This window comes from Scaptodrosophila lebanonensis, unplaced genomic scaffold (assembly GCF_003285725.1).
Source record: "Scaptodrosophila lebanonensis strain 11010-0011.00,11010-0021.00 unplaced genomic scaffold, SlebRS2 tig00000089-arrow-pilon, whole genome shotgun sequence".
In the NCBI taxonomy this organism is placed as follows: domain Eukaryota; kingdom Metazoa; phylum Arthropoda; class Insecta; order Diptera; family Drosophilidae; genus Scaptodrosophila; species Scaptodrosophila lebanonensis.
Window position 1 is genome coordinate 4,503,142 of NW_022060565.1, and position 22,613 is coordinate 4,525,754.

General features: G+C 40.8%; 3 protein-coding genes across 3 annotated transcripts; 2 read left to right on the forward strand and 1 right to left on the reverse strand.

Annotated features, from left to right (window-relative positions):
• The first annotated feature begins 2,481 nt into the window (after positions 1–2,481).
• Positions 2,482–4,535, forward strand: LOC115626779 (zinc finger and BTB domain-containing protein 17). Its single transcript, XM_030522245.1, has one exon. The coding sequence runs from the start codon at positions 2,574–2,576 to the stop codon at positions 4,389–4,391; it is 1,818 nt and encodes a 605-aa protein (XP_030378105.1). The 5' UTR covers positions 2,482–2,573; the 3' UTR covers positions 4,392–4,535.
• Positions 4,536–6,064: 1,529 nt separating this feature from the next.
• Positions 6,065–15,214, forward strand: LOC115626999 (zinc finger protein 567-like). Its single transcript, XM_030522514.1, has 2 exons — positions 6,065–6,446; positions 14,383–15,214. Exons 1-2 carry the CDS (start codon positions 6,117–6,119, stop codon positions 15,112–15,114), a joined length of 1,062 nt encoding a protein of 353 aa, XP_030378374.1. The 5' UTR covers positions 6,065–6,116; the 3' UTR covers positions 15,115–15,214.
• A 1,326-nt stretch (positions 15,215–16,540) lies between these two features.
• On the reverse strand, positions 16,541–22,550 carry LOC115626998 (mothers against decapentaplegic homolog 3). Its single transcript, XM_030522513.1, has 2 exons — positions 21,869–22,550; positions 16,541–18,603 (listed from the first exon to the last, which is right to left on the reverse strand). Exon 2 carries the CDS (start codon positions 18,321–18,323, stop codon positions 16,839–16,841), a length of 1,485 nt encoding a protein of 494 aa, XP_030378373.1. The 5' UTR covers positions 18,324–18,603; positions 21,869–22,550; the 3' UTR covers positions 16,541–16,838.
• Positions 22,551–22,613: the final 63 nt, after the last annotated feature.

Below are 22,613 nucleotides of genomic sequence, written 5' to 3' on the forward strand. Positions count from 1 at the left end.
TAGTGCATAAAGATAATCAGATCCATATTCTTTAATGTTCTCAGACTAAAGTACTTCGTTCCAAGGCATTTCAAGTTCTATGCGGAGAGGGAATGTTCATTCAAAAAAAGTTTTTATGAAAAAAGTGCATATTTGTCTTTGAAAAATAACAGTTTTGAGGATTGCTAATTTCAATCAATTTACAATCGCCAGTTTCAAGGCTTATGGGAAAAGAACAGCTACTCGTCCATGGCATTGGTTTTCAGATCCCAAACATACATTCCTAATGGGGAGTACAAAAATGAGTAAGACCCCATAAATACCCGCCCAGAACTTTCGTTTTCAATTTACATTTTTGCCAAATTGCTTTCCATTTTTTGATGTGTATAAATTCGGATGCAAATGAATTATTATGTTTAGAAACTTCAGCTTAAAAGTATTGAAAATATAATTTTAAGCTGCTATTTTCAAATTCGACCTGAACTTCTTCCTTTTAATAATAATCAAAAGGCTAGACAACTATTTGTTTTAAATGTTTAATCACAGATCAGTATGAGTTTTTCATATTGGAGAACGAAATGTTGAGGTACATCGGGACATTTTGAGTGCATTAATATAATTTTATGACTTCCTAGCACTATTATAAGTGGTAGGTCAAGTTTATATAATAAATAATATAATATATAATAAAATAAAAAGCACGCAATAAGAAAGAAATGTAAATAGCTAACATTACTAAAATGGGACGCATTGACATAAATGTAAAAGGAAAAGAAACAATATGAGGTGGATTTAATTTCAATTATTCGACGGATGCTTAGAGAAGGATTTATCAAAAACAGGTTCGACACTACAACACAAAATTACTTTTGATTAAAATTGCAAAATACATAACACTGCCTTTTTTTAAGTTTTACATTATTTTAAGTTGGATTTTAGTGTTGATTTTGAAGTGTTGATTTTGAAGTGTTGATTTTGAAGGTTTTAATTAAAACTTATTGATTGGTTCTCTTGAGCTTAGGATCAGGAATATTATTATAAACTCTATGAAGCTATGTAGACTAAGGTTGTTATATACTTGCACATATGACAAAGAATAAAATTAAGTTTCCACACATTTAGTAGTCGTTTGCTGATTTTAAATCGAAGAGTGAAAGCATTTGCCCATCCCAGTGGGATCAATGGCATGACCCTGAACAAATTGCAATGCTTCCAGCAAATAAATCTATATAGCCAACACAAAACTGGGTCAAGTTTGCATAGTCAGTCAAATTAAATGTGTCGGACATTGCAGCAGCAAGTGGCAAAATAGCCCAGCCAACAATCAAGCAGTCCAACAATCCAATAGGCCAACAAGCCAACAAGACGCGCACAAACAACATAAACAAATAAGAAAATAAAGTTAAACCAACATAATGCGTTTGCAACTTTGCGTAATCCTATTTGATTTTAGTAGCTCGTGTATGCTTGTATTGTGGCTGTTGGTGTTTCTGTTGTTTATTTATGGCCGCTCGCTCGTCTTGAATTGGACGTTGCGTATCTTAAACATTTGCTTTTGCCACCTAGTGATTGTTGATATTGCTGTAATCAATACGATTAATAAGCTTTCGAAGTTTTGCTTTGTAAAATAGTAAGAGGCTTGACAAAAGCGACATGTCGCTAAGCAAACAATTGCAGCTATTACATATAAGAGGTCAATTTTTTCAAATATACATATTTAACATACATAAGTACTTATTTACATATGTATGTGCATATTTATAAATATTAAGTATTTTATGCATTATCCTTGAGTTGGTCAGCGCTCTTACCTTGTGTGGCAGGAATTGTTGATTTATTTATAAACTGCACATCAACTACACACACTTGGCCAATTTAAAGCGTATTTGATTTTAAATAAATTTCTTCTCTTCACATAAGTATTTTTATTTCCACCAGAATTTCTAAAAATACTTCTTTGGACAGATAAATTTTCACAACCTGCCAGCAATTACACACTTTTTCTATTAGCGAATAACCGCAAATTTGAAACACTATAGACTTTAATAACGGCAGCAACGCATGCGCGCGCTTCACACGCCAAGAAAACTGAAAAAAAAAAAAACACTCGAGAAAATAACGCAAAAACCGACAGCACACACAATTCAATTTGTGCAAACGCACGCTTCCAAGCGCTCAAATCAAATAAGCCGCAGACGAAATGCACTGCAGACAAGAAGTAAGCCAAGTTGCTGGCTGTGGCTAAAATCGCAACAGCTACTTATAGCGACGTCGACTACGCATGCGCGCGCCGGGTGGAAAGGGAGGAAAGAAGATAGCCCGCGAAAAGTGAAGCACCGAGAAAAACGGCTAATAATTGGTAACATGTGGCAACGCTGCCAACATAAAATCGATAGCATTCTAGGTATCGATATGAATTTGGTTGTGGTATCGTTGCACTCTGCACATTCCTAATCCACCAATTTTATTTGTGCGTGCGACACAAAAACTCCAATTAAGCAGCTTGATTTCTTTCAAATTAATATACTTACACGCAAATATTTTAATTTAGGTATTATTTCATTTACAAACGGTGGATTCAATAAAAACTACAGATGAATGTCGACATGTCCGATATAATTGAATTTGCCTTGCCAGCGAAGACAACAGTTTACGATCATGACGGCGTTGAAGGCGATGCTGGCAGCGACACTAACACCCGTTATGTTGTGATTTTGGATGGGGCCGAGGGTGTTGGGACCACAGAACAACTACATGTATACAACGACGAAGAGTTTCTCATTGTGAACGAGGACGTCAACGGCGATGAGCTACTCATAGACGAGGCTGAATTGCAGCAACAGCTGCGCTCCTGCGACGACTTGCAGCAGTCGATTCTGCGTGTGCCAAAAAGCGAACTTTTCTCAGAAGATGACTTCATAATCACAGAGCAGGACTTGGGAAATCTTGAGGATTTGGTGGAGGAGGATGGAGTAGAATTAAAATATAATGACTCGCCCGTGTCGACACCGCCACCGCCTCCTTCACAAGTGCTGCCGTCAAGGGTGTCGGCACTTGGCAATAAATACCCAATGAATAAATTAAAAAACAACTCACAAAGTCTGATACGTGACACACGTACGCAAATGCTCCTGCAGCAACAAGACGATGATGTGGATGAGGAGGAAGAGGACGACGAAGAGGAAGATGATGAAGAACTTCTGGCGCAGGAAAGTGACGACGAGCCGGCGACAGTGGTTAAGCCAAGCGATAAGATGATGGATGAATTTAAAGGACCGCGTCGGTATTTGCTATTCGACGACCTAATCGCCACCATCGTTGACTTTGATGAAGACAGCACACCCATCGTGGAGTTCTCCATGATAAGCGGCGCCCATGACGAAAAGCTGCCCGTTGAATGCGGCATCTGTCCAGACGTCATGCACAAGACGAAACTCTCCAAGCATCAAAAGACACACCTGGTACCTGGCACAAATCGCTACGCTTGCATCTACTGCACGGAGACATATCGGGATTGCAAATATCTAGCCGGGCACGCTCGTCGTCATATGGGCATACGTCCATATGTTTGCGAGCTCTGCAAGCTGTATTTCTCCACAAAGCAAGACCTACGCGTCCATAACCAGCGCCGACATTTGGAGAAGGAGCACATATGTGAAATGTGCGGCAAGACATTTGCACAGAATACGCAACTTAAGCGACATCGGGAGGCGACACATGAAAACAAGCGTCGCTTCCATTGTCAGTACTGTGAGAAAGCGTACTATAAGAACTTCTCGCTTCAAGAGCATATACGCAACGTACATATGGGCAAGCGGCGAATGTTGTCTTGCCCCTTCTGCGGCATGCAATGTCGCGACGCTCACAAGATGGCCCGGCACCGCAAGGATATGCATTTAAACCAGGACTCGTATGTGTGTCACCTGTGTCAGGAGGAGTTCACCGACATCAACTACTTTGATGCACACAAACGCTCTATACAATGCCGCAGCAACACGCGACGCCTTGTCAAGGAGCAACGCGATACTCCTAACGACATCGTTGACGATGAGGAGGCGATAGGCATGCTGGAGGATGAGTTTGACGAGGACGCTGGCCTACTCATTGAAGGCGTTGGTGATAATGAAATCGCCGATGTCGAGGTAAAGGACGACGACTGTCAAACTCATAATGGGACACAGCAGTTTGTTGCACAGTATAACTACGACGAAAGTCAACTGGTGGAGAACGCTGTGGATGAGGGGCTGCTTGATGATGAGCAATATTTGGAGATGGAGGACATCCAGCAGCACTTCCAGCCTCAACAGTCTCAGCAACATGTCCAAACGGTTCAATACCAACAACAACTTAGTCAAGAGTTCATCGGCGAAGATCTGATTTATGAAATCACATTGGAATCGGAGGATAATTGAATATACAGACCCAATTGCATAAAATATATAACATAGAAACAATAAATTTTTTAAACCTATACACCTAAGACTTCGTACATTTATAAATATGTATGTATGTTGTACACCTTATATCTAATAAAGAGCGCTCTTATTGCAAACAGATTTGCACGGACGAATATTGGGCGATCAATGCAACCCGGGGTTGGAGATTGGGCAACCAATGCAACCCGGGGTTTGGCAGGGCTGTATTTCGGCAGCATCAGCTAAAAATGCAACCCACAGGTAGTGGGTGGAGGTCTGCCTCTGCGTTTTTGCCATTCCCATTATGATGAAATTTATACAAAATATATGAAAATTATACATGGACGATATGCGGTGACGTCAATTCGCATGTCAATGTGACTTCCACATACATATACACACGAAAGAGAATGTTCATGTACAGTTTAAAAAAAGAGAGCTGATAGTAAGAACTTAGTATCGATACCATATATGACTATCGAAATTCAGCCACCACTACTAATGTCGCCAATATTGAAGTCACAGGGCTGCACAACAGATTTCGCGGTTTCTGAATAAATCAGCTTTCTAAGTATTCAAGCCTTTTAACTTTTCACGGAAACAACACGCTGAGCTTCAGAGCAAAGGAAACACAATATTCTGTGTAAAAATGATATAGATATGTACATATTAAGAAAAAATTTAAATAAAAAAGCAAACTATCTAAAGGAAGACGTTTTTTTTTAGCGAAAATTATTTCAGTAGCAATAACAAATTAAACATTTCTATAAATCGAAATGATTTTGTTAGGGAGAACTAAATCATAATCATTCGGTCACAACTTATTCACAGACATATGTACATATATGCACTCAATAAAATGTTTAAGAATATTTGCACATTGTCTTAAAAAGTTTCCGACGAATCAACGATTAAGTAACATACATAGATATTTCAAATGGCTTCAGCTCTTTAAAACTAAAACAAATACCTGACAAATCGGTTCATCTATTAACTGAATTTACTGCTGGATAACAGTGTGGAAAAAAATATAAAAATAATGTGCAACTTAAAATGATTTCTATACGAGAACTGTATATCCGAATATCCGAGTTCTTTGCTGGGTGGATGGGTCTACAAGTTTATTTCACACATATGTATGTATGTACATATATACATACATACATATGTATGTACATACATATGTATGTGCTTATTGACAACGGTAATCGCCACTTGAGTTTTGCAAAGCTTCAAGTTTGGCTGTGCTTTGATCAGAGGGCCGGCCGGTCAGTCGATCGGCTGCATTTAGTAATTATCTATGTATGTTAATAGATATGTACATTTGTATGTACTATACATATACATATGTATGTACATATATATGGCATACGTTGCAGATAAAGCACGCTCATACCCATACCTTGCCCATGCCCATCAAAAGCCATTAAATGACGTTTCTGTCGAGCCAAAGTTCGTGCCGTTAGTTGGGGCCCCTCCCTGGTCGCCAGTAATAAACAGGTGGCATAAATGTTTAAAGTGCAATTAAAACAAACAGAATAACAGCAGCAACAAATTATTTATCGACTCGACTGGCGATTGCGCACAATTTTTTTTGTTTTATTTTATTTTTATTGGGCTCGGCATTGGGCGCGTTACGATAAAACGAAAACGGCGACTACTCGAAGACACAACTGGTGGAAGTAGAAACTAATCTAATCGTAGCGCCGTGTGTAACTGTGAATGCGAAATTTTCTTGCTGGCCCTAGGGAATGCATCGGGAGTCATATTTGGCAACCGACCAGCATGAAGCAGCGTCGCAACTGTCCGGTAGAGGAAACGCAATATGTGTCCATTGCAGCCGCCGAGAAACAGGCGGCTCTGTCGGCCGCCCGCCTTCGACAGGCCGAAGAGGATGAGCTGGATTATGCCGTCTGTCTGGACGACATGCAGCTATTTGCCCAGCTTGGTGATCTCGTCAATCTGGAGGATGACAGCGAAGTCCTATTGGATTGCTGCGCAGACGCACAAGGAAACTGTGACTTGTTCGATCTTGTGAATGACTTAAGCAGCGTAAGTATACGACTTGGAAAGTGAATAAAAGTTATACACAGTATGTTTTCCAAAAGCTACATTAGCAAAAAAGTTGGATCTATTCTTAAGAGTGGTATTTCATTAATTCGGTTGCCGTGCCTTCGCTAAGTTATTTATTTATAATAAGACTCTTAGTTAATCCAACACTTCTTTTCCATACTCAAAAGCAATCGAGTAATTTAATTAAATTGACATTCTTCTGAAAATAGTAATTATTTTAGAAAATTGAAACAATTTCAACACTTTTTTGTGTTGTTCAGAGGCTACATTTTTAAAATTGAAATCATACCATTTTGAAGAAATTGTTTTTACAAACGTGAAACGTGTTAAAAATTTGTTTGGACACTCGATTTTTAAATATTTCGAAGTCTGCATTATACATACATATGTATGTACATATAACTATAATATTTACTAACTGGTTTCATATCAGTACTCGTGCAGTACTTTGCTTTCTCGAATTATGTACGTGCTTAATGCCCTTTATTTATAGAGTAATTTTACCTGCACAAGAATGTTTACGGTTGAAGACGTCTGTATAATCATAAGCTTTTTTATGATTCCAAATATGCGAAATTATGTTGGCGAAATAATTGCAAAATAAGCGAAACGAAATTGTTCAATTTAAAAGATGTGCACAAATGTTTATTTTGCATAGGTAGCGATCGCCGAGATTTACAAAGTTTATGCTGGTAGACGGAAAGCTAAGCTTCTCCGTACCAGATGCGATAACGAAAAACGAACTTGACTTGCAGAGTTAGCGACAATAACTAGTACATATGTGGCGGCTGCGCAGCAGCCTATGCAAATTTATGGCAACAAAAGGAAACGTTAAGTGCTCGGCTTGCTATGCAAAGCAAGCGACAAGAAAACGAGCACTTTGCATTGAGTTATTTACGTTACTTATTAACTATGATGTGCTGCTGGTTTTGGCTGTTTTTGGCCGGATGACCAAACATACTCCCCCTGTTGAAGAACCAGGGTCTTCAACAACATCTTGTTTCGGCAGCGGGCATAATTTGCGAACGGCTCGCCGAATGGTTCCAGTGGAAGTCCTCAATTCTGCAACTCTCGACACGCCATCTGCGCCGCTGATGAGGATGACCACCCTTGCTAATGGCCATTTGAGGGGCGGCAAATTCTCGTCCTTGACCAGAACGACATCATCAATGGAGAGTCCAGGCTGCGACACTCGCCATTTTGAGCGCTGTTGAAGAAGCGTCAAGTATTCTTCACGCCAGCGAGCCCAAAATATCTGCTGGTAGTACGTCACGCGCTGCCATCGATCCAGCCGATTGAAATTGAGCTTCGTCAGATCAGGCTCAACGTACGTTGACAGCGGAGCAGCACCAAGAAAATGAGCTGGAGTCAAGACATCGAGATCTGCTGGATGTTCTGAAAGGGATAACGATGGGCGAGAATTAATAATTGCCCCGATATGGCATACAAGCGTGCGCAGTTCATCAAATTCGAGCAGCGATAGTCCAACGGATCTGTAGAAATGATGCTTGGCAGTCTTTACAGCCGCTTCCCATAGACCACCAAAGTGAGGCGAGCGCGGCGGAATGAAACGCCAATCAATACAGTCAGCAAGGCAAAATTCTTGCACAGCCTGCAGGTGCTCGCTGGATTCAAAAAGACGCTTTAGCTCAGCCATCTCGTTCCGTGCGCCAACGAAATTTGTAGCGTTGTTAGACCAGATCCTCGTAGGTCGACAGCGCGTCAAAATAAAGCGTTTAAGTGCATTTAAGAATGCTCCGGTGGTTAAATCCTTCACCAACTCCAAATGCACAGCTTTGGTGGCGAAGCAAATGAAAATGCAAATATAGCATTTTATTGGTGCCTTATTGCGGACCTCGCTTTTGTAGAAAAACGGCCCACAAAAATCCACACCAGTGACCATAAAGGTATGTGAAGCATCAACTCGATCCTTTGGCAGGTCAGCCATAACATGCTCCACAAGACGAGGCTTGGCTCGAAAACAAATGGTGCATTTGCTGACTACGCTGCACACTGTTTTCCGACCGCCAATTGGCCAATACTGCAACCGAATTGAGGCCAGCAATGCACGAGGTCCAGAATGCAGATTACGGACATGGTAGTGCATAATGACTGAACGCGTGACTGGATGACGCCTTGGAAGTATAATTGGATGCTGGGCTTCAAAGTCGAGCGCAGAGTTACTTAGACGGCCACCAACGCGCATCAATCCAGAGCTGTCGAGAAACGGAGATAAAGAAAGACAGGAGCTAGACGATTTCAAAATGTGTCCGGCCTGCAAGGTCTTGTATTCGTCCCGAAGCGTAGACATTTGAATTGAGCGCATCAACAGCAGTGTACCATGACGGATGCAGTCCACCGATAGCCCAGGAATTCGTACACGGTGCAGGAACTTGTATACATATGCAAACACGCGCTGCAGCTTTCCAAATGTGTTAACATATTTGCATTGCTGTGCAATGTCTTCGCACAGTGTGGTGCTTACAAACACTTTAGAGCGCTGCTCAGGAAGCGACGAGGCGGAAATGCAAGACTCTGGCCAAGAAGATTTGTCCTTCGTCAGAAATGCGGGACCATGTAGCCACAAGTTGGACTGGACTAATTCGCTGGGCAAAGCTCCACGTGAAAGTATGTCCGCAGGATTCAAATCGGTTGGAATATATCGCCATTCCATGCCAGAGGTCAACTCTTGAATAGTTGCGATGCGATTGGAAACGAAAATTTGAAACCTGGATGGCTCGCTGCGAATCCAAGATAGCGCTACTGCAGAATCAGACCAACAATAAAACTTGCAGTCGAATAACTCCATACGAGATATTTCGTTTATGAGTTGTGCCAGCAAAACGGCTCCGCACAACTCTAGTCGGGGCACGGTCAACGATTTGAGCGGCGCCACACGAGATCTGGAACACAGCAGCTCCGCACGAGATTGGCCTTGCGTGGTCGAAATGATGTACACGCAAGCTCCATAGGCATCTATGCTGGCATCACTAAAACCATGCACTTCAATGGAAACACCAACAGAAAGTGCAAGCCTTGGAAATTTCAGCTGCTTTGTGCGCTCAAAATCTGCAATAAGATTATGCCAAGATGTTGTCAATGATGCTGAAAGGCTTTCATCCCAATCAAGCCTTTCTCTCCAAAGCGCCTGCAGGAATATCTTAGCCTTTGCGATTACTGGTCCAATAAGGCCAAGCGGATCATAAAATCTGGCAATAGTTGACAAAACAGTGCGCTTGCAAATTCGACCAGATGTCAATGCTGGCAGAAACGTGAAAATGAATAAATCCGTCGCAGGATCCCACGACAGTCCTAGAGTTTTTGTTATGTCGCTGCCATCATCAAACTTAACTAGAGTTTCTTTGTCTTCTTCCGGAACTTGTTTGAGCACATCAGGATTGCTGGAGCACCACTTCCTTAGCTTGAAATTAGCCTTGGCAAGTAGCCCTGTGGTTTGTCTCATAATTTCTATGACTTCGTTTGTAGAAGCACCACCAGTGATTAAATCATCAACATAAAAATCGCGGCGCAAGATATCGGAGCCAATAGGAAATAGCTCATGCTCATCTTCAGCCAGCTGATGCATAGTGCGAACGGAGAGAAACGAGGCAGGCTTTGTACCGTAAGTGACGGTATCAAGACGGAAAACTTGAATAGGCTTTTGAGGCGAGTCACGCCATAGAATGCATTGAAAATAGCTATCCGGATTTGATACTCGCACGCAGCGGTACATCTTGCAGATGTCTCCTGTTAAAGCGATAGGAAACGTGCGAAATCGAAGAAGCGTGTTTGCGAGCTTTGACTGAATGGAAGGACCAGCCATTAGGATGTCATTTAAAGAATGACCAGAGGATGTGGATGCGGAACCGTCAAACACGACTCTCAACTTTGTCGTTGTGCTGTCCTCCTTCAGAACGCAATGGTGCGGCAGGAAATACTTGCACAAATTTAGCGAAACTGGCGATACAAGCGACATATGACCCAACTCTAAATACTCCTTAATGAATGCAGAGTACTGTGCTTTGAGAAGTGGATTGCGTTCTAACTTTCGCTCCAAGTTTATGAACCGACGATAGGCTTGCGTATAGGAATCGCCAAGCAGATCTGTGCTGAGCTTTACAGGCAATCGGACGGAATACTCGCCAGTACGCAGGCGCCTGTAATTAGCCTTGAAATGCTCCTCGCAGTCGAACTCTTCTTTGGTGAGTTTTACAGCCGGATCGACACCACTTTCGAGTTCCCAAAAAGAGCGAACCATCTGCTCGATTCGTGTATTGCAATCCTGTGTAGACGGAGACTTGGATGCAACCAAAGCAGATTTCTGACGCTGCGAGCCACCTCCAGTAACTATCCAGCCCAAACGAGTCTTTTGCAGAAGTGGCAGGCCATCAGCCAGTTTAATCTGACCTACGCACAACAACTCGTAGAATACATTGGCACCGATAAGCATATCAATTTGCTGTGGCTTGAAGAACGCCGGATCAGCTAAGCGGACATTGCTTGGTATATCCCAATGAGATATGTCAACCGTGAAATTTGGTTGGTTCTCAGTAATGGAAGGAGCGACCAAAGCAGTAATATTTGCGGAATAGTCAGTGACCAATGATTGCAAGCATAAGTGCACAGTGCAACCATCAGACTTGAAACTGACGTCACCAAGACCAGACACAGAGGCCGACGACTTGGTCTTTCGAAGTTGGAGCCGGTGAGCGAATCGCGAAGTTATTATGTGCAACTGTGATCCGGAATCGAGCAGTGCACGGCAGGGTACCCAAGTCCCGGCGCGATTTTGAATGCTGATGACAGCGGTGGCCAAGAGCACAACATCTGAGCCGAGATTTTGGGCAGGCAATGAAGCAAGCGATGATGGCGAAACAGCTGCGAGAGCGCTACGTGGCAGTAACAATGAAGACGGCCGCGAGTGTAAGTCAGAAGCGGACGATTGCTCAGGCATCAAATTTACGGCAGCTGAATTATTAAAATGCAATAAACTGTGATGTTTGGCACCACAGGTTCTGCACGATCCAGAATTGCAAGTTCTCATTCTGTGTCCCTTTCTAAGACAATTTATACACAGAGAGAGGCGTTTCGCTTCCTTTAAACGAAGTACAGGCGACAAATTACCAAAAAGTGGGCAACTGTATATTTCGTGTGCATTTATGTCACAAAACAGACAACCATTTGCGGATGGGTTAGTGGCGACAAACGAGCGTTTGGTGTTAGTGTTTTTGTTCTTTCCCACCTGATAATTCGACGAATATGATGCCATTGCATGCTCGATGTTTTCCAATTTTTGGCACCTGCTATCCAAGAACGTCGCAAATTGCTCCCACGACGGTATAACGTTTAATGGGGCGGCTTCCTCCCACTTTGCCTGCGTCGCAGCATCCACCTTGCCCAAAATTGTCTGAACGACGATGCTGCCAGCTACATCTTGCATATTGCCCAAACTCAACAGTGCACGCATATTTGCGTTGACTTTGTCGGACAACTCTCGCAGCTTGCTTGTAGTTTCAGCCTTTTTAATGCCCAAAATCTCGGAGATGTGTGCCTGGAAAATAAGACGCTTATTGTTAAACCGCTTGTCGAGTAGGTCTAACGCCACTGAATAATTTGCACCACTTATCTCAAGCGCACGAATCGTGCCCAACGCAGATCCTCTTAAGCTTGACCTCAAATGCTGCAACTTTTCCACATCGGAGAGATCTGGATCCTTGGCGATCACTGATGTGAACATCGAAGCGAAATCTGCATATTCAGTATATCCACCACTGAATGTAGGCAACTTAAGCTCAGGCAAACGAGACCGAGTTATCACAATGGTAGACTGATCATCTTGCCGAAGCGTCGAACACGGCGGCGCGCCAGATTGCATCCTTTGTATTGCATTTAGCAGGCGGCCCTCCAAGCAGACCACCAGCTCAGCAAAGTTGCAGCGCAAACTGCTGCCAATCTCGTCAAAGTCCAGCTCCTCTAATTTGTCATGCACCAAATTAAAAGAGGCCTGAATACTTTGCAGCATTTCCACACGTTTTCGCAGCTCACTTTCTGAAATATTGTCAATTTCACAATCATTTATTTTATTTTGAATAGAAAGCGCCCACGCATATAATGATTGCGCCTTGCGCTTATAAAACTCAACACTATTGCTCGTAGCTTGCACTGCATTGCCCACAGCTGTTGACGTCGAAGCTGTTGGCGCAAGCGTCGCTGCATCAGCTACGTCAGCAGCAGCTGATGCGACAGCTTGGAAGGCGCGCATTTGACCGTCGCTCTCAGACATTGTGAACGCGAGAGAGAACCGAAAACCGAAAATAGCAGAGATAAATGACGCGCGCGAATAACTGTTTTATCTGCTGATGTTCGTTGCCCTCAAAAACGTCGCTTCACACGGCTGCTTATTGGCGGTACAGTAGGCACTATGAACTTATATTTTTGCACTTATGTACTTGAATATTTTTTGTGTACAATGAGCTCAATTATGTACGCTTTTGTTTTTTAACGCGATTAAGCAAGGTTTTGTGGAATTATTAATCACGTCGGGGTCACCAAAATGTATAATCATAAGCTTTTTTATGATTCCAAATATGCGAAATTATGTTGGCGAAATAATTGCAAAATAAGCGAAACGAAATTGTTCAATTTAAAAGATGTGCACAAATGTTTATTTTGCATAGGTAGCGATCGCCGAGATTTACAAAGTTTATGCTGGTAGACGGAAAGCTAAGCTTCTCCGTACCAGATGCGATAACGAAAAACGAACTTGACTTGCAGAGTTAGCGACAATAACTAGTACATATGTGGCGGCTGCGCAGCAGCCTATGCAAATTTATGGCAACAAAAGGAAACGTTAAGTGCTCGGCTTGCTATGCAAAGCAAGCGACAAGAAAACGAGCACTTTGCATTGAGTTATTTACGTTACTTATTAACTATGATGTGCTGCTGGTTTTGGCTGTTTTTGGCCGGATGACCAAACAACGTCTTTATTTTAATTCAGTTATCGCAACATTTTTTTTAAATAGAAAATAAAAAGTGGTCTATCTTTCATATTGGAAAAAGAGAAGGATTGTAAATTCAATCCGACCCAGCATAATAAACGATAGATACTATCCATCTATCTAGAAACTATATTTATACTATAATAATTTAAATTTTCAAAAATTTAATAGTGGGACTTATTTACATAATGAAAAGGGAAAAGAATTAGACATTCCAGCAGCCATATAAAGTATGTGTAAATATATGCATAAAAGACATTTGATTTCATTGTCTGCGAATATATAGATTAGTGGGATTCCTGCAATTGTATTGATGGATTGTTTTTAGATTTGTTGTAGCAGTGTGACCAAACAAGCTTGGCAGCATATGGTCACACTATTTGTGTAAAAAGAAGGCTTCTTTAAATTTAATTATAAGAAAAGCTGCTCTCCCAGCACAAATTAATTCGACCTTGATTTCATTTGACAATCAAAGTATACTCCAGTAAATTTAAGTTTTAACTTTGTGTGTTTTCTTTCGAAGTTCTAATTTATGTGTCGGCTGAGTTAGATCTGAAATGAGTTAATCTAATCAGTTACAGGAATGTTATTACTGCATTCTTTTGTCGAATTAATCATATGTAGATATAGACACTACCAACGTCTGTTGGCATTTCCGTATTCAATCATATTATACGAACTCTAAGTGCTATTGTGTGGAATGACAACGAATAATAACTAAGTTTCACGATCTACCAAATAAAGGTAGCTTTTTATTGGGAAAAAGGGCCGCAATTGGGGAAAATAATAGGCAGATCTTAACTGATTGGAACTTTTCACGAATTAAATATTAACAAGAAACTGCTAAAGAGATTCTAGAGAGTTGTTAGGGGCCTGCAAAGCATTACAAAGCCTCATTCAATTACCGGCTCTTGCAGGAGAATCACCAGAATATTATGGCAGCCGCGCCGATGGCGACCGATACGATGGGAAAGGCAAAGGAAAAGCCAAGGCGGATCCGCGTTAGAAAACGCGACGCCTGCCACACCTGCGACGTCTGCCAGCGGTGCTTCAGAGAGCCGTACAACCTACGCATCCACAAGATGACCCACACTGATGAGAAGCCGCACATCTGTGATACCTGCGGCAAGGGCTTCCGGCAGTTGAACAAGCTCCGCATCCACTATGTGACACACAGCAAGGCACGGCCGTACGAATGCGACATCTGTGGCAAGGGTTTCCGGTACGCCAACTACCTGGCCGTGCATCGACGGCTACATACGGGCGAGAAGCCCTACGCGTGTGCGATCTGTGGGATGGCCTTTCATTCGATACACGCACGACGCTCCCACACGAAGCTGCGGCATGCAGCGGAGGCGGGCAATGAGAAGGCAACGACTACGTTGCCCACATCCGCACTGAGCTACACCTGCCCCATCTGTGGACGGGTGATGACGGACCAGTGCTATTTGAATACGCATCTGAAGCGGCACTACAATCAGCGAGACTTCGCCTGTCCGCAGTGTGGCAAGTGCTTCTTCAGCTCCTCGGAGCTCAAGCACCACCAGATCGCGCACACACAGCTGCGTCCCTTTGCTTGTGCCCAGTGCGGATCCCGATTTCTGCGCAAGTCCAACTACAAGCAGCATTTGAAAATACATGCACGTTAGTGAATCCAAAGAATGACACAACGCCTTAGTTCAGTTTTTCTTTTGTTTTCATTTTGTTTAATATATAAGTGTTTATTTAAATATACGCTTTTAATTTGTATATATATATATATATTTATTTATATATATAGATGTATGTATGTTGTATTTAGGGTATCTGTGCAAACTCGTAAGCTGCGCATTATCAAGTTGGAAATAATGTATGTACGTTTGTATCTTTGTATGTAGTTCCTCTTTTTTTTCCCATTTTCATTTTTTATTATATATTAGATACATGTATGTATGTATATAACGTACGAGTATATTAGATACGGCTAAAAAAGATTTACACACATACATACTATGTATGTGTTTTCTATTGTTTTGCTTAATTTTGATAAATTTACGAATTTTTAACACACACATTCTAAGCGAAAATCTAAACACTTTCTAACAACATTAACTTGCAAGTTCATTACCATACACACACACATACATACATACGAGTATGTATGTAAATATGTATGTGTGCATGAATGTCTGACTTTTACACAAGAGTTATATTCTGTGTTTTTTTTTCTCTCCGATATATAGGTTGAAAACCGAGAAAGGCCCACTAAAATCCAATCTAACTTCCCATTCTTCTCTTGATACGATCTCTGTTTTTTTGAGTGGGTGTGTGTGTCTGTATATATTTGTTTGTGTTTAAGCTTCAAGCTTTAAAAATCCCAGTTTCTGTTTTCTGTTACTTGCTTTGCTCAATTCAAAAAACAAAAAAACTAAAATAAAATAAAGAAAGAAAGAAGAAAAATTCTCAAATCACCATTTCGTTTTGTTTCTTTCTCAAAGAATTTTGTCTCTTAGTCTTGACCAAGCGTTTCTGCAATCAATCCTTTTCAGGTTCCCTACCAGTTGGCAACATAATCAGCGATTGTTACGATTATGAGACAAGTTGAAGGGACTTTTTTTTTGTATAAAAAGTCAAGAAAGAAATGTCTTGAATAAGCAAGAAAATGATATGTAATGCAGGCATATCATTTAAGAGTTAAGAACATCGTCTTACAATCGTTCCTATCGCCCCTTGCTGACCGATCTCGTCTTCCTGCTCAGCTTTAATTGCCAGGGTCTTACAATTTTATGGCCCTGGCAGATCTTCAATCACTATGTGGTGTGTATAAAATTTTTAAAACGATTAGCTGCTTGCTATTATTTATCAACTTTACGTTATGACAAAAAAAAATATGTATATATAATAGTAATAGAGTTCAATTTTCATTACTCGAACCATTTGACTTTTTCGCAATTATGCTTATATATCTACACACTAAAATCTTAGATTTTTAACGCAAAAATACATCATTTCATATATTTATGCAATGATTTATATGTATATATACATATATATATGTAGATATATATATATATATATATATATGATTCTCTTTGTATATAGATATATGTATCTGTCTGCATCTCCTACAATTATGTATGTATATAACTTGCCTGAACTTATTTTTATGTGCTCTCTGAAATTTTGTTTTGTTAATTTGTTTGTGGTTGTTTTTGTTTTTGTTTTTGTTGCTCTCACTTCTTTTGTTGCAATTACTCTGCTTTGTAAAGGGTTTCTTTTTCGTTTTGCAATACAAAAATTGTTTGTTGGTTTTCTTTTCTTCGTTTTTTGTTTTGTTTTTATATATATTTTTCACTGTGTTTGTCTCTTGGCCGCCTGTACGCGTTGCGACTCTTTAAGACATGGAGCTACAGGGCAAGCGGGGCGAACCCATTTGGGTAAGCACGCGATCGAGCCACTGGAGCGGACCGTTCAGATGAAGCTCAATCCAGCAAGGTGTCGAAGTGACAGTCTGGCGACGATATTCGGCTCCCCAACCCTTCACAAAGGACATGCGAATGGTGCACATGCGAGTGAGCTGATAGACCGCCTCGAATCCCTGCGAAACGGACTGCGACAGAAGCGCGGCAAACTCTTGGTTGTTGAAGATCTTTAGGTTGCAGCCGGGTGGTATTTTACAGACGGTGGCCGGATGCCAGCCATAGCGCTGATTACAATTCGGGCTCTGCACGAATATGGACGAGTCGCTGAGACATTCGGCGAACACCTCGCCGCCAATATAATAGAGACGTACACCCTTGCCAATATGGCGACGGGTCTGCTCGACCACCTCATTTCGATTGACGTTGGACAAAAGTCCGAGGCAGAAGCGCTCCGAGTTGGACGGATCAGTGAAGCCATCCACGGTTATAGAGGGTTGGGAGGCGTGGAAAGTTTCGCCGACACGCGTGTTTAACTCGTAGTACGAGATGGAGCACCAAAATGCGGGCTCATGGTACATAACTGGCGCGGCATCTGCAGGCGGCGTTAGCCGCGACATGTTCATGTTGTCATTAGGATCGATGGGGTCACCATCTTCGCTCATGTAGCCAGGCGGTGGGGTGCCCGTGTTGGGAATGCTGCTGCCCACGCTGAGCACACTAGACTGCGAGTCCATGTTGCAGGCGCCCGATAGGCTCTGACCACCAATTGAGAAGGAGAGTGGTGAGTGCTGCTGCTGCTGCAGATGCTGTTGTTGTTGCTGCTGTTGTTGTTGTTGTTGATAGGTGCCGGCCGTGGCCGTTGCTGTGGCGTTGTTGTGGCTGTTGGTGCGGCCGCTGCTGCTGCTGCCGCCACCTAATTCCATATATTGTGGGGGACTCAAGGATGCACTGCGTATTATCGCAGCATTGTACTCGGTATTACTTGGTATTTGATGTGTGTGGTTATCCAACGGGTAATCGGCAATGGAGTCAGGCGGCGTTGGCAGTGACTTGGGAACTAATATTGAGAGCTCAATCTTTTTGTAGTGGTACGGATTAATGCAAATCTCGTCCTTGCGCAAATGGAACGCGTACTCGCAGTGATCCAGCGGCTTTAATTCATTCTGCGATTGCAGGTCCGGCCAGCGCCACAGACGACAATAGATGACGTGCGGTAGCCCTTTACGTAGGCTCTCGCCAGTGGCCGCCGGTTTACTGCGCGGCACAGTCACGCAGCGCGTGTTACAATTCTGTGTGGAGATGGCACGTTCTAGCTCCTCCAATTGCGCGTTCTTTTTTATCTTCTTCACCAGATTCTTTACTGCCTTCTCGGACCACTTGCCCTCAATGGTATTGTCCTCGTTGCCCTTCTTGAGTGCTAACAAACGTTTGACCACTTGAGGGGTGAAAGGCAACATCTCACGGAAGGTGGACACTAGGCCACGCCCAAAACAAACTCCGATGATGTAGCAAGCAGAGCAGCCACAGCAATGCCAATAACAGAGACGTATTAGAGTTTAAAATGTCTCAGCAATTTTGATAACACTGGCTCTCTCTCTTCTGATCCGATTCTGGTGCGACTGCTGTTCTTGTTATAGTTGTACTATAGTTCTTAGCACTAGCTTTGGCTGATGATATCCGTTGAATATGCTTTCTTATATGGTATGTTTAATTCTTCGGTGCGCGTTGTGAGCGTTTCTAAAAATTTTAATATAGTTAGTTTTTGTTTGCTCAAATAATAAAACGTGATAATTTTAATGCATATGTATGTATGCATGTGTATGAATTTATGAGTGTATGTATGTATGTATGTGCCATCGATAGGCGGCAACTGATAGTATGTATGGTCGTGTAATCTATCGTATTGTTGTTTATTAATACATATTAACATTCAGAATGTACATATGTATGTGCATACATACATGTGTGCTAAATAGTACCACTAACCATACAACATATAGATGCGTCATTTCATACAACGAAAACGTCCCATCGAAATTGTTAGCGACAGCTCCCATAGCTGTTCGGGTATTTGCCGAATGGGAGCTGTCGCACTTCGGCTATGAGCCGACTGGGAGCTGTCGCATTCGTGCTCTCTGTGAGCGAATTTCATTTCATTCGCAGAGAGGCAACCTACAGAGACGGTCGGTTCGCGCCGCTTATGCTCTTTGTATGTGTGCGTGCACATATATACATGTATATGTTTATATGTATTTGTGCATTTGGTCTTTTGCTGTTTGCGAGCAGCAGCTTCAATTTCGTTTTCAGATTTTACCTGCTACATGGGCATCAGAATTTCATACACTGTTGCCATATTTCTGTCGCATTGTATTTTGGGATGCGTATGCAAGTGAAGTTTGTCAGTAGTGTATGGGTTTCTCATAACGCCTATAAAAGCACACATACATACATATTTATGTGTGCAAATGTTGTGTTCATATGCAGACCTTGACATTGTCATGACCTGCCTCAACTTATATTTATGCACAAGCAATTTTATTGATAGACTATTTCTTATTTTTGTTTGACTTGCATATTAATTACAAAATATTTGGTAAAAATGTCAGTTGGCATTTAAATCAAATTAATTCAAAAATATTAGTTTAAAAATATATTATTTTATTTATGTTCTTGGTGAAAATGTCGGTTGGCAAATTAGCCGATATTTAATATGAAAATAAGTACATTTAAGGGTCGCAAAATGTGGTAAAATTTGTAAAACAAGTGTAATTAAATAAATAAAAATACATACATATATGTTTATATGTATGTACATCTTTTGATAATTTAATATATATTGTTTTTTTTTTTAATTCGCCGCTCAAATTTGTTACCTATCTAATATTGTATATGAGCAAACACATTACATCGGTATCCAGAGAACACTACGTGGAGGCCATCAACATTTTAATGGGGTCGTAAAATAATAGGACCTTTGAGTCGACTTGAAATGACTTAATTTCAAAAATGCATAACATTTTAATTACTATTTATAAGTGTTTGAAATTAAGTCAAATCCATGTTCCCCACTTAATATTACCTTATTTAGTGTATTAACTAACATGTAAATATTTAATATTTGCTATTATTTAAACATAAAGTAAGAAAAAATTCTACTGCTTAATTATTTTTAATTTATTTAAAGCTACCCTGGAGTTCTTACTACCAGCAATCCCATCTGTTATCCATTTACAATTTTTTCAAATTAAAATCAAAATGAACTCATTAAGCAATTGAGTTCTGTGATTATAACACGGACCAGACTCTGAAAACCAGCATGCGTATTTATCTAACTTTGATGTAATGAATACGCATTTTTGAACTATTGTTTTTTTCAAATGGAATCTGTGAGACTTTGTCTCGAAATACCGTTTAAAAACATCAAAGTGTATTTTAATTAAAGTGAAAAAATCATAAGTTTAAGGTTACTATTAACGTAACCGAAGTTTTTATTTAGTATTAAATACTCGGAAGTGCATTGGACTTCATCGGACGGTTTCAACAGATTTGAACACACTTTGCAGTCGTGTTTCTTCAAGAGCTTATGCAAGAGATACCCTGCAAAATAACGCAAAGCATTCTCATTGAAAGGTCTTGAATATTCAAATCTGTTGCTTCTATAGCCAATTCTAATTCTAATTCGTCATCAATGAAAATCAAGTCATCATCTTCAGAAGATGTTAGCTGTGATGATGATTGATTTGACCCACAGTCTTGTATAATGTTAATCAACATAGTATCTTCATCGGGGGCACAGTTCCCAGATACTGTTGTTGATGTCAAGACTTTCATGTACAACATTTTGGACATGATGAGATTAAACTCAACCGATGTAATATGTTTGTTCATATACATTAGATCGGTAACAAATTTGAGCGGCGAATTAAAAAAAAAAACAATATATATTAAATTATCAAAAGATGTACATACATATAAACATATATGTATGTATTTTTATTTATTTAATTACACTTGTTTTACAAATTTTACCACATTTTGCGACCCTTAAATGTACTTATTTTCATATTAAATATCGGCTAATTTGCCAACCGACATTTTCACCAAGAACATAAATAAAATAATATATTTTTAAACTAATATTTTTGAATTAATTTGATTTAAATGCCAACTGACATTTTTACCAAATATTTTGTAATTAATATGCAAGTCAAACAAAAATAAGAAATAGTCTATCAATAAAATTGCTTGTGCATAAATATAAGTTGAGGCAGGTCATGACAATGTCAAGGTCTGCATATGAACACAACATTTGCACACATAAATATGTATGTATGTGTGCTTTTATAGGCGTTATGAGAAACCCATACACTACTGACAAACTTCACTTGCATACGCATCCCAAAATACAATGCGACAGAAATATGGCAACAGTGTATGAAATTCTGATGCCCATGTAGCAGGTAAAATCTGAAAACGAAATTGAAGCTGCTGCTCGCAAACAGCAAAAGACCAAATGCACAAATACATATAAACATATACATGTATATATGTGCACGCACACATACAAAGAGCATAAGCGGCGCGAACCGACCGTCTCTGTAGGTTGCCTCTCTGCGAATGAAATGAAATTCGCTCACAGAGAGCACGAATGCGACAGCTCCCAGTCGGCTCATAGCCGAAGTGCGACAGCTCCCATTCGGCAAATACCCGAACAGCTATGGGAGCTGTCGCTAACAATTTCGATGGGACGTTTTCGTTGTATGAAATGACGCATCTATATGTTGTATGGTTAGTGATAGTACCCAAATGTTGTCAGTGAGTCCACAATAGGATTTAGCTTTTATTGTAATGTGTTAAACTGCATGGAGAAAAGTTGTGTACACACTTTTCGGCAGAAGATCGTTAGTTTTCATGTATGTATGTAAGTGTTATATGTGTATGTATATGTCTGCTTTATGTATGCATGAATGTGCGACTTTTGTATACAGATGTTTTATGTTACCTGTGTACGAATAGCTTCCACATGTAAACAGCAACCGGCACCGGCAAGTCTTCAGACGGCAATAACAACAACACACATACACGCACGTCCAGTTTTATTGCGCTGTGCTGCTCTGTCTGGCTTGTCTGTAGTGTGTTATAGTACGTTGGTGGGGTGCTGTAGGAGGTAGCGCTGATTTAAATTTGCCACACACTCGCCTGCCGTTGCGACGGTGCGTGTGCGCGCGTCAGAAAGTGATAGCTAGACGCAACACATACACACACAGTAAGAAATGCCGTCGTCTGCGCCTGCCGCAGCTGCTGACCTTTCGCACTTTATGGGATACTTTTCTAGTCCCTTTCCACAGCTGTTTTCAGCACATATGTATGTATGTATGTATATAGCTTGCTTGTGGCGCTACTGTTGCTTATAGCAGTTTGTATTGATATTGGGTATATAAAATATAAATACTGCACCTATGTCTGGCATGTAGCCTACACACAAGCTCTTATTAGGTGTATGTGTGTGTGGGTATTTGTTCTTTTGTCTGAAGGTCTCGCAATTTTTTCCTTCTTGTTTATTTACAGTTCGATTCAAAGACTCTGCATTTGCAGTATCGCCAATATAATCAATTACCGTAATTACGCACTTCACTTTTCTAATTGAAATATTGCATTTGGCAAATACGAAACAATTGCGCATACACGAAATCAAAGGGAAAATAAAATTAATTTTTCACACATACACACATGCACACCATAACAAA

Excerpts from the sequence above, each read along its gene's own strand:
- LOC115626779 (XM_030522245.1), top strand. The coding sequence starts at position 2,574 with ATGAATGTCGACATGTCCGATATAATTGAATTTGCCTTGCCAGCGAAG.
- LOC115626999 (XM_030522514.1), top strand. The coding sequence starts at position 6,117 with ATGCGAAATTTTCTTGCTGGCCCTAGGGAATGCATCGGGAGTCATATT. Across the intron at positions 6,447-14,382 it reads TTGTGAATGACTTAAGCAGC|GAGAATCACCAGAATATTAT; the intron begins GTAAGTATACGA and ends CGGCTCTTGCAG.
- LOC115626998 (XM_030522513.1), bottom strand. The coding sequence starts at position 18,323 with ATGTTGCCTTTCACCCCTCAAGTGGTCAAACGTTTGTTAGCACTCAAG.